This window comes from Dermacentor silvarum, chromosome 8 (assembly GCF_013339745.2).
Source record: "Dermacentor silvarum isolate Dsil-2018 chromosome 8, BIME_Dsil_1.4, whole genome shotgun sequence".
Lineage (NCBI taxonomy): Eukaryota > Metazoa > Arthropoda > Arachnida > Ixodida > Ixodidae > Dermacentor > Dermacentor silvarum.
In genome coordinates this window covers 156,546,447-156,561,675 of record NC_051161.1, presented here as the reverse complement: position 1 = coordinate 156,561,675, position 15,229 = coordinate 156,546,447, and the positions used below count along the sequence as shown (strand labels likewise).

Genomic DNA, 15,229 nt, shown 5'->3' with positions numbered 1-15,229 from the left:
GGACGCCACGTATCCCAAAGAGGTGGGAGTTTGGATACGCTCCGAAGACTCAACGACGCAACGAAGGGCCATCCAGCGGCTTGAGGAGGCTCTGGCAAAGCAGAAGAGAAAGGGAGCCGACGCCCCGGACGACGGGAGCGGAGGAGCCCGAGTATCCAATGCCTAGCCGGAGCACAACGTCCTCAGGATCTAGGCCCTGGGACTATAGGACTCTATTAGCCTTAGTCCTCAGATAGGGAACACCCGCGCCCTGCGTGGCCGGTGACTTCCCGCACGCCGGATGCGTAAATAAATGTTGTTTCTCTCTCTCTCAAAACCCACAAAGGAGATGCGGATGACATGCACAAGGCTGTGATGGCTACGTACCATCACATCACCTTCAACAACACTCGCAAACCGTGCACTTTGCCCAACAGGCCCCCAACTCCTGGTGCCATCAAAATGCTGCGGAGGCCACGGGTAAGCCCCCGTTGAAACACCCTCTCAACCTGCATAAGTGACGTTCATGCGTGTGCATTGCTTCCTTCATTGACTCTTCACGCAAGCCCAGAATGCATCTCACGTAGTGGCATTGACCCCAGTGCTTTCGGTGCACTTGATAAAGTTGCATTTACTGTAAGGAACCATCACGGATATTCTTGCTTACCTTTCATATGTTTTTTTAAAGCCACGCATATGAAATGAATGCATAAATTGCCTGCACTGCTTAAATTTTCCACATACTGTACTCCACTGCGCCACAGATGGCCAAAGCCGCATGGCCATGGGGAGCAAACCACTGATCTACTGATTGATAGCCATTTTTTAGAGCTCTTTTGCCGGCTTATCTCTGAGTATTCTTCAAAAATATTGGTCAGCACGACCTATCCTAAGTTTACCATAGTCGTACCAGTGTCATTAGGCGATGAATTGCACACTAATGCTTCAAACGAAGCGCACGCATTGATTCATCAACACTTACAAGCGCAGCGGAGGATGAAAGACGGTGATAGCAAAGAGAGCACGAGGAGGAAAGGGGAGGAGAGTATGGTAAAATGGTGAGGAGGAAAGCCAAGTGCCGCTCAAGACATGCTCCACGGCCACCACCCCCTAACGAGTTGGCACCACAGTAGCGTGTGCCGTCACCCCGCCGCCAACGACGTCATTACTGAGGCATGCGGTGAGCACGTCCACCAATACTATATGAAAACAAAGTGCCAGCATGAGCTTAAGACCCACTTTGCCTGCGACACCACCGATAGAGAATTCGTTCCACGCGAGCCACGCATTCCCGTGTTCACGCTTTCTTTCTGAACACTGAGTGACGCAACCGATGGAAGTGCTTCGTTTGCTGCTGCTGTTAGACGAGCTGCCCAAGCAGACGCTCAGCTCCGCTGAAGCAGAAGCTAAGGGCTGAGAAGACCAGGGTATAGTGTACTGGAAAGAGTGCCATCCGCTGCGCATTTCAACGAAGGCGAAGGGCCACCGCAGTAATAATTTTGCGCAGAGGGCGCTGCCGTGCGTGTCTGCGCATGCATGTTTGCACGTGTTGCTTTGGTGGCTTGAGCTGTTTCCATCTGAGTTTATATGTGATCAGTGCCTCGTTGCCTGTACTTTTAGCCACATTGTGCCGTATTTGAGTTGAGCAGTGGTGGTGGTGTGTGTGTGTGTGTGTGTGCGTGCACACCGGAATGAAACAAATAACAGGGAGGCAGCAGGACAAGCAATATGGCTTCTGTTGCGTACCCAATTGTAGTAGCGGTTATCGTTTGTGTAAGGAGACATGCTCCTTGTTTCGGGCTCCGCTTGTGGCTGATTGACGTGAATGGTCGCGGAACAAAAAGAGGCAATCGAGCCCTCCACGACACCTGCATTGTCTGCGAGCGCCAAGTTTAGTCAAGGTTCATCCAGCAGTCTTTTCAGACGACCATCAATGGTAAGGCCGCCGAGATCCCCCGAGACTGACCACTCTTGACAAAGGATGTCGTTCCTACTATTTTACCAGATGCTCCTAAGTACTTAACAAAGTAGCTGCCAAAAAAGGAACGCAACCTCAGTGATCAGGTGCTTCCCAATCCGAAGCGAAGATGAAAGCTTAACACGTTGTCGGAAGCGCCGTCTTAAGACCTTGGCAGCTTATTTGATGAGCTGGTCAGAAATTTTTCTACTGTGTGTTGGGGACTCGTTTCTTTATGCCAGAGTGCGAAACCGATGCTATCGAGCAAAGCAAGATAGCACGAAGAGGCTGATGCAGATAAAGATGCAAGCTGGCGGAAGTGCTGCTGAGCTTCTCATCAGAGGCAAGAAGTGGAGCCAAGAGGAACGTGAGAAGACATGGAGACACTGATCAGCAATGTCAGCCAGTTGACGTTGTACCCTGGCACAGGTATGGAGGCTTTTTAGCTGGCAAGTGCCTGTCATTTAATGGCGTGTTTTTTTCGAAGAAACGGATGCTTGTTGTAGCAGATGGTCTGCGTGCTTGTATTCACTGCAGCTATTAGAGAAAGCTGATACTGAACCAGCTTTCTAGAAGACGGTGTCAAAAGGTGGCTGTGAACCCCAGTCGCAATTTACGGCGTAATCTACGGAGAACAAAAGCCAAGCTAAGCAATGCAAGCATCAGCTTGAACCAGATGAAGACATAAAACAAACAGCTATCTGAGGAAGTGGTAGCTGAAAGAATAAGAGGCCTTCCTCACAAGCTACAAGCAGCTGTCAAGGCTTGTTTTGAAGCGGCACAGCGAAAGTTGAAAAAAGGAATGAAGTAGCAAAACGAATGGCTTCTTGAGTGATTACTGATGCATACAAACACATGCAAAAGCACAACATTCTGGCTCTACCAGGCCGCACCTGTCTAACAAGGTTCAATGCACTACCTGATAAGCAGTTTTGGGTTTAGCCCAAACGTTTTTACAACTCTTCAAGAAAAAAACGAAGAATATTGAAGAATACAGCCAGCATGGCATGACAGCATTCGACGAAATGAAGCTGTTGGAGCACATTGGTGTCGAACCTTATGGTAAGTGCAAACAGTTAAACTATTCCATTATTCAGAATTTAATGGTTACTGTGTTTTTTTGTGTTTTACTGTGTTTTTACTCTGTTAACTGTGTTTTACTGTGTTGGTTACTGTGTCAGAATTTCATGGTTACTGCCCCTGCTAGCACACAAAGATGTTCCGATGCCACAGCAAAGACATGCATGTAAAGGGAAAGCAGAAGTGAGCTTTTGTGACTTGCTAGCAAACAAGACACGTTTGAATTGCGGGCATGCAATTGTGATGAAAACTGAATTGTAATGGGAATGAATCAGAAAACAGTTCTTGTGCAGAAAAATACAATAGCTGTCTCTGTAACATTCAGTTACTACTTGTCAACTCAGTACTGTTTACTTGCTAGAGAGCTAACACTTGTTTTGGCAGCTGTTGACATTTTTAACATAAACTGAGCTTTCAGTGAAAGCATATTTCTGCAACACCAGTAATAACATATTTGTTACGAGAGCTGGAGGGTCACTGTGCATGTCGGGAATCACAGTTCTGGAAAATTAATTAGTTTCGGATGATTGAGAAAAAATAATGAAGTCATGAAGTGAGACATCCAGAAAGGTGCAGGTCCTCAAAATATATGGTGTCATGGAACATAGGATTGCCATGGTCTTTATGGATCCCTGATGAGCAGTTGTGCAGATTAAGCTCTCTGCATACTCAGATATGTCCTTTCATTGTAGATTGTTTGTTGCTTTGTGGATTTTTGGCATGTTTGAACATTTCACCAGCATGCTCATTTTACAGTTGGCATCATATTGGAATCAACATTCTAAAATGCACATAAACAGTAGCATTCATGGAAGAGAGGACGTTTGAGGGCTGATTGTAACCAATGTTCTTGGTCCTGAATATAATTGGCCAGCAAACTGCTTTTCTTTTCTCTTTAGTCTGAACATTCATGCAGCTGGACATTTTGACAGATGTCCTAAACCTTTCATGGTTTTGTAGGTAATGTGCTAGATAGTAGCAGGTCCAACTTAAGCCATTGATATCTACTACTGAGTAACGGCCAGCAATTACATCATTAGTTAGGGGTCATCAATGAAAAATATACATGCTTTATTGTTAGACTATTCTAAAATGAAAGGGGTTATCCATTAAATAAGCGCAATGCGCTCAGTAACAAAAGTCTAAAATGATGTCGATGCCACCTTGAAAATTCGAGACCAACTTTTCGTAATTTCGTTTATTTTAGAACTGCCCAGCATAGGCTATTATTTCTTTGTTGGCAATCATTGCACATTGCATTTGAAAGCAAATGAGAACTGGTCTTGGGAATTCGCGTGAGCCTTTCCTGCACGGAGAGGACCCAAGTGTACCTCAATGTGCTGCAAAAATCATTGTGTCGCACTGACATTATTCGTGCAATACATTGGCCATAATTCATTAAAAGAAAAAGAAAACATTGGCCTTTGTTTTCCGATTCAATTATATAAGCCATGTTCTTTCACCAAGCATATGCAAAAAAAGTGTTACGAGATCAAATTCTCACAGCCTAGCCTAATTTAGTGTGTTTTTATAGTCCCGTGAACCTCAATGCAGAAACATTATTGGCGACCTAGAAAAAATTGTCAGAACAAATACAGCGATCAGTACACTGGTGTTACCTCTGATGGACCATTTCTCTGCTTTGCTAATAGTGTCAGCCATGCCAAGCTGTCTTCTGTATGCATGAATTGTGTATACTCTTATCTTTTATGCCAGCTGTTCTGTAGCCTGAATAAGCCTTTGGTTACACTGACACTTTTTTCTCTCTCCTTCTCGTTCTGTTCCCTTTATCCCCTTCCCCATCTGTAGGCTAGCCAACTGTACGTATGCCTAGCTATTAACGTCCTTTTTTCTCTGTCCACTCATTTCTCACTCAGACATTTACTGACTCAATTGCCCATTGATGCGGGGCACCACCTTCGTGCAGTTCATTGCAGGCCCATAAAATTTAAACATATTCCGTAAATTCATGATCGTCTATCCAATGTTTCTGTCACAGACCCCTTGCTTGACCTGCTCACAGACCTGCTCGCAGATGCTTCCTCATAGACATTTCTTCCCTTAAGAAAAACTCTTCCAGATCTGTGCAGACTTCAAGCCAACTGCATGTCTTAGACAGCGAATAGCTGCTTGCATTTCTTTCATTGTGAATTGGCACGTCCCCAATCCAATACTTTCATTCGGAAGCTGTCAATTAAATCATGGCGACAACAGTAAGGTGAGGTCTTTGAACATCTTTTTTTCTTGGAGACACCCTGTGCACAGCACTTTGGTGACATCTGGCAACCACGATTTCACTCAGCAGCTAAGCACAGGCTTCCGAGATATTTGGCGTGGAACAGCGAAATTCACTGTAGATTTTGAAAGTTGCATTTTAGTAAGTAGTATCAATTTCTTCAGTGCTTTAAGAACTATGCGATAACCTTCATAGTAAAATGCTCATCTCCTATGTGGTGTACCCATGTTCAAGTCCTGGTTGAGGTGAGCTATTTTTTCTCTTTGCCTGCAACCGATATTGTATGCATAACAAGTCAAAACGATTCAGTTCACTCTGCCAGGGTTACATTTATAACACCTGCGTCATTTGCCATCTACTTTCTGTGGAAAAAGTAATAGTTAACACTGGAAACAAAGAACTAATCTTGAAAAGGAGGATCTCCTCATGTGTTTTGAATGTGGCTTCAGCATAAACTGTGTTTGTGGTATTCAGTTTGATCAGAATCATTTGTAGTCTAAAGTGCAGCTTCATGCAGATTAGTTACTGTATGAAGCAAGCCAGACCTCATTTTGTCCGCTCTTGCAGGACACTATGCCCATAAAGGCATTCCCTGGGAGTGATATTTTTTTTTTTTTTATGCCCTTCTGTTTCAGTGGCTGCCACAGTTTCCTAAATACTCCCTAAACAATAGGTTACTTCTCATATAGTTTCCTTGTGACAAAAGCACTCGATGTAATTGTAAATTTAAAGAAAGTAAAAAGTGTTAAAATTTTTAAGCCCCGATACATGTAACATGGCATGGTGGCATGGAGCAGAGGTAGAACACCCGGCTTCTAATCTGAAGGTCGTAAGTTCGAATCCTCCTCCAATCCACTACATTTTCATGCATGGAGTGGCGCCTGACATCGGCAAAAAGATATCGTCGAGAGCTAGTCCAGGTGCAACCAAATTAGGAAGGCCCACTAAGCTTCAACAAAGTCGCAACCTCAACAGAACAGGAATGGGCCTCCCTGGTGCAGTATTCGGCCATTGCTTCCCTCACGACTCCTAAATTAACCCATGGCCCTCAGTCCACAGTGGCTGCGGAGCACCTGACCAAGGCGGTGGTCAGACCTGCGACGCGGCAGAGGGTGCTCAGAATCTCTGGGTCCGGACAGGCCGCCACTGGAAACTGAACCTGGCAACGTTCAACACTCGCACCCTATCGAGTGAGGCTAGTTTAGCAGGGCTATTTGAAGAATTATCAGGCATTGCCTGGGATATTATTTGCCTTAGTGAGGTTAGAAGAACTGGTGAGGCTTACACAATGCTGACTAATGGCCACGTCCTCAGCTACAGAGGTCTTCCAGATAAGACAGAATTCGGCGTAGGATTTATAGTCCATAAGGACATAGCAGGCAACATTAATGGATTCTACAGCATTAATGAGAGGGTAGCAGTCGTTGTAATAAAGCTGAATAGGAGGTATAGAATGAAGGTAGCACAAGCATACGCCCAAAAATGCTTCAAAACCTTCCATGCTAAAGTTTAGGGGGCTGAAGCTCCAAATCGGCCACTCCTTTTCTTGTACTGAGAGTCACTCAAATAAAAGCTCAGCCCACACATGTGTGGGTTCATTTTGAAAAACCAAAAAATAAATATTTTTAGTTTTAGATGCTAGGGTTTATTTCAGAGGGCCATAAAGATAAATAATTCCAGAAAAAAATGTGTTTATTGAGCAGTTAGTGCTTGGGCAGGAATGGGCTAGGGTCGGCTTAGATTCGAGGAGATTTAAAAAACGCGCCAGTTCTTAATTGAAATTGATAAATATGATGCATAGCTAGCGCAATCTAGAAAAGTCAGTATCGCAGCCGCTACTAGTCGCGCCAGTAGCCAATTGAAGTACACGAGTGACGTCGCCATTTTGACCTGTGTCGTATTGGCACGCAGCATGGTGTTATCGTAATGGCACCAAACAGGCAATGTCACTATAGTGCCGCTTTCTAACGAATAGTTGTGCTAACCGCAGAGGCATCGTCAAACGTTCAAGCCGGGTGGAACTTTCGCATTGATAAGGAAAAGCGTCCGTCATTGGATAGGGGCAACGAGAAGTGCTTTTTGCGTGCGCCGCAACGAGGATGCATTTACCGGATCACAGAAAGGCCGTCACCATGACTTCTTTCGGATGCAGAGAGCAGCTGCCCTTCCATTAATGACAGAAGTGATCCAAGTGAAAGCGAGGGAACTTTCAAGGGAGCGAGGCCCAACGCTCAAAGCCAGCCGGAACTGGCTTCAGAAATTCATAAAGTGCTTTGGCGTCAGCCTCCGATGCCATACTTCAATCGCCCAGAAACTGCCAAGCGATGTTGAAGAAAACTGGTAGCTTTTCAGTGCTACGTGCTGTGAAAGAGAGAAGCGAGAGGCTACAGCCTAGAGCAAATCAGCAACGCCAACCAAATGGCTGTTTATTTCAACATGCTAGTAGCATACACCGTCAATGAAAAGGGTGCCAAGGAGGTGAAGGTGCGCTCTGCATGCTATGAGGAGCAGCGCATAACCGTGATGCTATTCTGCATAGCTGATGGGCATAAACTCCCTCCTATTACAGTGTACGCGCGCTAAACGAAACTCGCATAAACGAAAACGTCTCTTAAACGAAACAATTTTTAAAAAAGTAATTGGTTTTCTATAAAATGAGTACTGAGTTGCGCTCGACAAACGAAACACCATTTTCTGGGCAACACGGATAAACGAAACCGAAATCGGCCATCATTCTGACTTTGTTACCGTCGCTGTCCAGAATCCAATCCAATCCGATCCGGTACGCGGCAGCTGCATTCTGACGCCATTTTGCACTTTGTGTTATCGAGCGTTAGTGCGCACGAGATGGTCTGGTGCGCCGCTTACTACGTGCGTGACTCTCCGCGTGCACTATGGAAGGAACCGCTAAAAAGCGCCCGCATAATGCACTGACTTTAAGCGCCAAAATGAAAGTTCTCGAAGACGTCGATCGCGCCCAGGAGTCCAAGATGGCTATCGCGAAAAGGCATGGCATCCCGAAGTGCACCCTTTCGAGGATTTTGAAAGATCGCGAAAAGATTCAAAAGGCTTACAACAGCGGCGCTTTCACTCCCGGTAGGAAAAGGATGCGTCTGGCCGACCACGAGGACCTCGAGAAAGCACTTTTCCTGTGGTTTAAGCGCGCGCGAAGCTCCAACCTTCCAGTGACCGGGCCTATTTTGGAGGAGAAAGCAAGAGACATCGCACTCCAAATCGGGATTGAAGACCAAGTTCAGTGACGGCTGGTTAAGCCGTTTCAAAAAGCACCATGGCCTCGTCTTCCGCACTATAGCAGGTGAGAGTGCCGCGGTAGATCTGAATGTTTGCGCCGACTGGCAGCAGCAGAAGCTCCAAGACGTCCTCTCAACTTATAAGCCCAGCGACATCTTCAACGTGGACGAAATGGCGCTTTTTTATAAACTTCTTCCCAACAAGACTCTCAGCTTGAAAGGTGAGAAGTGTACAGCAGGAAAACACAGCAAGGACCGCGTTACTGTTCTGGTGGGAGCCAATATGGACGGGTCCGAAAAACTGAAGCTTCTTGTCATCGGAAAAGCAAAGAGACCTCGGGCTTTTAAAGGTGTGAAAGGACTCCCGGTATTTTACGAGGCAAATACCAAGGCTTGGATGACCCAGGCAATTTTCGAAACCTGGTTGAGGGAGAGAGATGCAGAGTTCACCAAAAAAGGCAGAAAGGTTGTGTTCATTGTGGACAATTGCCCAGCGCATGGTGAAGTGCGAGACCTGAACTCTATTCGGCTGGAGTTCCTCCCTGCCAATGTGACAGCCGTGCTCCAGCCAATGGACCAAGGCGTTATTCGAAATTTAAAAGTGTTTTACCGTCGCCACATCCTTAGAAGGATGATGCTGTATATGGAGAGCAACAAAGGGTACACCGTAGACCTCCTTTCTGCCATCCACATCTTGGCCCAGTCATGGGACGAGGTTGCATCTACAACCATTTGGCGATGCTTTGGTCACGCGGGCTTCCTTGAGCAAGTGGATGCAAGCCAAGAAGGGTCGGATGCAAGCCAAGAAGAGTCCGACGCCGACAATGCTGAAGCAGACACTGTTTTTGATTTGGTGGCCCAGAGGTGCGGCTCTGGCACTGGGACAATGGATGAGTACGAAGCTGTTGATGATGACGTGGTCACCTGCCGTGAGGATACTTTAGTTGACATACTAAAGGAAGTCGAAGAAGGCACAGGTGATGAAAGTGAGGAGGAGATGGACAGTGACGACCACCAGAGTGCCCCACTGACTTCAGAGGCAAGCCAGGCAGTAGAACTTCTCCAGCGGTACTTCCAGAAGGAGGGCTGCTTGGAGCATCTGTGCAATTTAAACAAGATGAATGCGTACTTGGTGAAGCAGTCCCACACCAAGCTGAAGCAAGCCACCTTGCACAGCTTTTTTGGGGGTTGCGACCCTTAAACGAAACTTCTAATAAATGAAACAGATTTCACTGTCCCCGTCGAGTTTCGTTTAAAGGGAGTGTACTGTACATTTAAAAGAAAGGTACCACCTGCTTGGGAAGCTTTCCCAAGAAACGTCACTATGCGGGCAAATGAAAACGGCTGGATGACAGGTGCCATGGTAGAAGACTGGATAAAGAGTGTGTGGCCACGGCATCCACTAGCAATTTTTGTCGAAGAACTGGCTCCTTGTCCTCGACTCGTACCGTCAGCACTTGACCGTGTGGCGAGCAAACGCGCTTATCTTCTCCCACGCACTCACGTCGTCGCGTTCACACGTTGAGGACGCATCAGGAGCCAGATAGACATGCAAGAGACGCACTATACGGTCTCCCAGTTCTCCCTCGCTCTCAAGACAAAAGTGCCCTTTCCCCCCCGCTTGTGGGGAAACGAAAGGTATCCCAAGGGCGAGAAGGACATTCCCCTTGCAATAGGTCAAGAGGTATAAAAGAGCGCCACTGTGCGAGACCCCGTCTCTCTGGCACCCCAACCTTATTGCTCTGAGCAATAAATATTGTTGAGTTGATACCGCTGGTTGCCTTATTTGCCCGAATCCAACGTAGCCGCGATTACATGCACTATGGGTTTGGGAGTACGACGGAACGACTGTGTGCGGCGAGGAGGCCTCGGAGGCGGCAGCGATCCCTGACGCAGCACTGCAGCCGGAGGCGCCTTATACAATGGACTTGGAGGCCAGCTTTTTGGCCATCTTGGAGGATGCCGAATAAAACATGTGTCCAAGTCTCTGGCATCCGAGGGCCTTCTTAACCCTTTAGGGCACCTTGTACACAATTGTGTACATCGCGCGTTTGGTCTTTTTTTCGCGTCTAAAATTCGGAATTATTTCACTGTTTTTTGTGCATTTGTCAGCTTTAGGCTGACAACCATGGTCGTTCTGGGCCCCATCTGTCGCCTTTTGGCGAAGATATTCAACTCAAAACAAGAAATGGAGGACGCCGGTGCAGCGAAGAGCCATTTGTTTCGCGCTGTAGCAGTCTGTTTCGCGCTGTAGCACTCAAATAAAAATGAAATACGTTTACGTGTTATATAAAGTACCAAGCTGAGGTAACTTCATCCTTTTTGAGGTGATGACAAAACGCTGACGCTTGCGCGTGCACGTGTACACGATTGTGTACAAAGCGCCGCGGTGGCTGCAGAAATGAAACATGCTGACGAGTCAATGGGTGGTGTCGACAAGCTTGATTTTCTACTTAGTTTGTACCACACAAAAATTCGTTCGAAGAAGTGGACACTAAGAGTGCTTTTTCACTTTGTGGACGTGGCTATCTGCAATACTTGGCACGAATACCTCCGCGACCATCAAATGCTACCCAGAGCGAAGCTCCTATATTTGATGAATTTTCGCATGTAAGTTGCTGAACCACTAATTAAAGCTACAGTGCCCGAAAAAAAGCGTGGAAGGCCATCTCTTGCAGAGATCTAAGCATCGCAACCCAGAACAGGACACAAAAAAGCAAGAATGTCGCTTCCTTGTGCCGACACGCGCTACGACTGCTTTGACCATTGGCCTGAAACTCGTGACCAGAAAGAACCATCGAGGTGCAAGCTCGAGAAGTGCACAGGAAGGTCGCTAATATTCTGTATACAATGTGCTGTACCACTCTGCCTGACGAAAGAGCGTAATTGCTTCCTTGCTTTCCACAAGTAATCTTTGCGACCACCGAGGCGCTCTGTAGACAATTGTGTACAATGTTGTAAATAACAAAGTTTCATAATAACTTTCAAAATTTTGGTGGATTTGGCTTTCTTAGGTCCGGAAAAGTACATTTATATAAAAAATATTTTCTATCCATAATTACAAGTGGTGCCTGAAAGGGTTAAGGGGGGACACGCGGCTTTCGCATCGTGAAATTTAGCCCAAAAATAATTCTTTTAAAATCACATTTTCAGTTTCTATGACTCCTTTTCTATCTCATTTCAAAATTTCTTCACTGAAAACCGCGCAGCAATGATGTAAAAGATTTTGCGAAACTAAGGTGGAGACAAATTTTTCGGAAATAGCGAGAAAAACTGTGTTTTTTAAGCCGAAATATCTCCGCAACCACGTAACCTAGCGCCGCCAGTCTCTATGGATAGCACAATTCTCCGTCTTCAAATTTGGCGCCTCTGCCGGCTGAACCAGGCAAGAGCACGCGCACAGCAAGCAAAAGTTTCAAGGTCTAATGATGGTTTCTGATTGGCAGCGTGCACCACGTGACTGTACGCGGCTGCACATTGGTCTCCAGGGCGGCTACCCTTAGCAACCGGCGCAAAGGTTGTGTGCTCTCCGTGCCGACAGCGCTGATGAGCCGCTAACTTCGTCTTTTCAACTCATCGCGGTGTGGTTTCGAGATCACATCTTACTTATGATAACAGACCAGGGCTTGTTAAAAAAGAACAAATGTCGCTGTCAAGCTCTGCGCATCACAGTTTTGAGATCACCTCTTGCCTGTGATCATGGGTCGTCGAACATTCAAGAATAAACGCAAAACTGCGCATCAATTCGGTGCTCGCAAATAAAAACCACCGATCACTAAAAAAAAAAAGTTTGCTCCAGTGACTTTTGCAAGCAGTGACAATGACGGCGCAATACAGCACGGCGTGGACTTGCAGCCGAGCACCTCAAGCATGAATGGAACCTCGTCCATGCACATAGACAAAACAGCTCACGTGCCCCTGGAGCAGCGTGTTGTGCCTGCAGAAACATCTGTTCATTGTGCTGCGCAGGTTGCAAACATCGCGGATGCTCAGCCTCGTACTTCACGAGAGGATGTGACACTGTTTACCAGCACCACCGCTAGCACAATTCAGGCCCAATTAGAGCCTCGTTTTGTGTCTCCGGAAGCATCTTGCAAATGCGCCACGACAGTTGAAAAGTCGCTAAGTGATGTGTCTGCAATGGAACACAAGATGACGCTGATGGGACATGGTGAGAGTCACATAGAAACTCGGGCCGAAGATGAGTTTTTCCTCGTGCAACGCACAGCCCTGAAGGCTTTGTTTCAAGACAAGACGTATAGTTTCATACCTCTAAAAAAAGAAGATTGCATAAACCATGTCAAAAAGAGGATGGAAACAGCTCTATGCACCCGCATCACTAAAAGCAAGAAAGACCAACCCATTGGAGAAAAAGGTGGCCTGACACAAAATCTAATTTAAAAATTGACGAACTATTATGGTCAGGCGCTAAGAGAAAATGCTAATGTGATAGAAATGCTGAGAGCCGTAATGGCTACATTTTACCACATCAACATCACTTCAACCGAGATGATCCGCACCGCAACCTTTGTCCACCAGGTCCTGATAGCTGGTGCAGACACCGGATCGATTTTTCAATTTTGTGATTTTCGTTTTCTTCATGTCATCGCGCACCTGCCAGCCAAAAATTGGCTCAAAATGACGTGTTGTCAAGCAAAACAATTTTGTATTTATTCATCGCAGCGCTTGGTTTCGCTTATGAAAACTACAAAAATGGCCCTTTTTTGCAGAGTTCGGCACGCCCTAACTGCTCACCGGAACCTGGCCATCTTGGTGTCGTTTGAAAAACCATCTTTCTGGCTTGCTTTACCACCAAAAACGAACCTCCAATGCTGCCACAGAAGAGCGCTACAGGCAAAAGCAAGAGAAAAAACCACGCCGTATCATTGGCCCATGGCCGTGACGTGACTGAACGGCGGCTTGTGATTGGAGTGCGGGGAATGGCAACGATGGCATTACGTGAGCGCGGCCCCAATGACGCGCATTGGCAACACCATTCCGCAAGTTCTTGTTGCTCTGCGATCGTGATCAAGATGCCAAACCGTTCTCGTAAGTTCCACACATTCGGTAAGCGGCGGAGAAAACGTGCTGTGTAGCCCGAGGAGTCATGGCAGTCATCAGCAGCGACATCGATAGAGCCGTCCGGAACAGCAAACTGGCAGACGCCGCGATGTAGCAGCCCGACACAAAGGCAGCCGCCAAACCCAACAGCCTCTGACCATAGCGGTACATGGCCAAAGTGTCATAAAACATTGCAGTTATCGACGATGACATCTGCAGACTTTGGCGAAAGAGCAGAAGGGATGCTGTGACGGAGCGGCAGTGAGACAAGTGCAGCCGGCGATCGCAATCGCGACCATGGTGGTGCTGGAATCGGCTGACAGCAGTGATATTCTATCAAGGCACCAGAAAACATCGCAGCCGCTTGTGATTAAAACGGCTGACAATGGTGCTGCAGCAAAAGATCTCACAGCTGGAGAAAGCGTGGCAGCGACTGTGACCGCTGCTTCCAGGACTACCGGTATGCGCAATCAAATGGACCGCGCGAGAATAGACGCAACGTTTTTGACAACGGCTGACCGGGATATGATCGCGCGGTATGCATAGCAAAAAGCAGTGGAACTTTCCTCGGTCTCGGCGACGGATCGCAAAATAAATTTTCTCACGAGCGAGTGCAGCATCAAAAGTTTGTCGACCACGACGTATACTATTGTCGAGCTCAATGTGGTGAACAGCTTACTGCACGAAGTTTCTTCTTGCGAAGTGTGTCGTGGAGAGTTGACAATCGAACGTGATACATGCGAGTACGGCGTAGCTGGAAAACTAAAAGTTCAGTGCAGCAAGTGCTGGCAAGTTGGCTCGAAATGGAGCTCATGACGAGCTCGTGGTGGTAGTAATAACTGCAACTTGTTCAAAATCCATATTCGCACAGCGCGTGCTATGCAGAGCACAGGAAATGGCCAGCCAGCGCTGAACAATATTTTTGTCGCTATTGGTGCTTCGCACTGAGGCTTTTATACTAAAACCTTCCAGGCCGACCTCTCCTCCCTTCTCTTCATTAAAATCTGCTCTCTCTATCCACAGTATTTGAAATCAAAGCTGAAGCCAGCAGCAATGAGAGCCTGTGCTGGACATATCACTAAATGTGCAGCAATAGTAAAGAGCCTCTACAAAGACCTCAGTTTTGGCAGCCCAGGAAACATCGCTGTCTCTTTTGATGGAAGCTGGCAAACTAGGGGACATACTTCTCACATACGAGTGGCCACTGCAATAGAGGCTTTTTTCAGGGTATGTGCTTGACTGTGTAGTGCTTTCTAATGTTTGCCTTGGCCGCACATGCGGCCCAAAACCTGATAGCCTGGAATATGCCGAGTGAAAGTCCAAGCATTCATGCCAAAACACCTCGTGCAAGGCTAGCCAGATAGAAGTAGAGGCGGCAATGATATTATTTCAGTGCTCCCTAGCGCTTTGTGGTGTCAGGTACATGACCATGCTTTACGATGGCGACAGCCGGCCATACAATGCTGTCAACGAACCCTAAGTGTACGGCTTCATAAATGTTCAAAAGGAGGACTGTGCAAACCATGTGCAGTGGGAACTGCACTGTAGAACCTTGTGCAGGAACACAAAGGGGAGAGCGGAGAGCGCACCAGTGGTAAAGGCCGCCTGACTGGCGACCTTATCCCAAAGTTGACAAATTACTACGGCTGGGCTCTAAAATCCCAC

General features: G+C 46.9%; 1 protein-coding gene across 1 annotated transcript; it reads left to right on the top strand.

Annotated features, from left to right (window-relative positions):
* The first annotated feature begins 339 nt into the window (after positions 1-339).
* Positions 340-9,704, top strand: LOC119462523 (tigger transposable element-derived protein 4-like). Its single transcript, XM_049673019.1, has 3 exons — positions 340-459; positions 2,905-2,998; positions 8,569-9,704. Exons 1-3 carry the CDS (start codon positions 340-342, stop codon positions 9,702-9,704), a joined length of 1,350 nt encoding a protein of 449 aa, XP_049528976.1.
* The last annotated feature ends 5,525 nt before the right edge of the window (positions 9,705-15,229 follow it).

Coding starts and splice junctions, on each gene's coding strand:
- LOC119462523 (XM_049673019.1), top strand. CDS start 340: ATGCACAAGGCTGTGATGGCTACGTACCATCACATCACCTTCAACAAC. Junction 460..2,904: donor AAATGCTGCGGAGGCCACGG/GTAAGCCCCCGT, acceptor CAACTCTTCAAG/AAAAAAACGAAGAATATTGA. Junction 2,999..8,568: donor CATTGGTGTCGAACCTTATG/GTAAGTGCAAAC, acceptor GCACTATAGCAG/GTGAGAGTGCCGCGGTAGAT.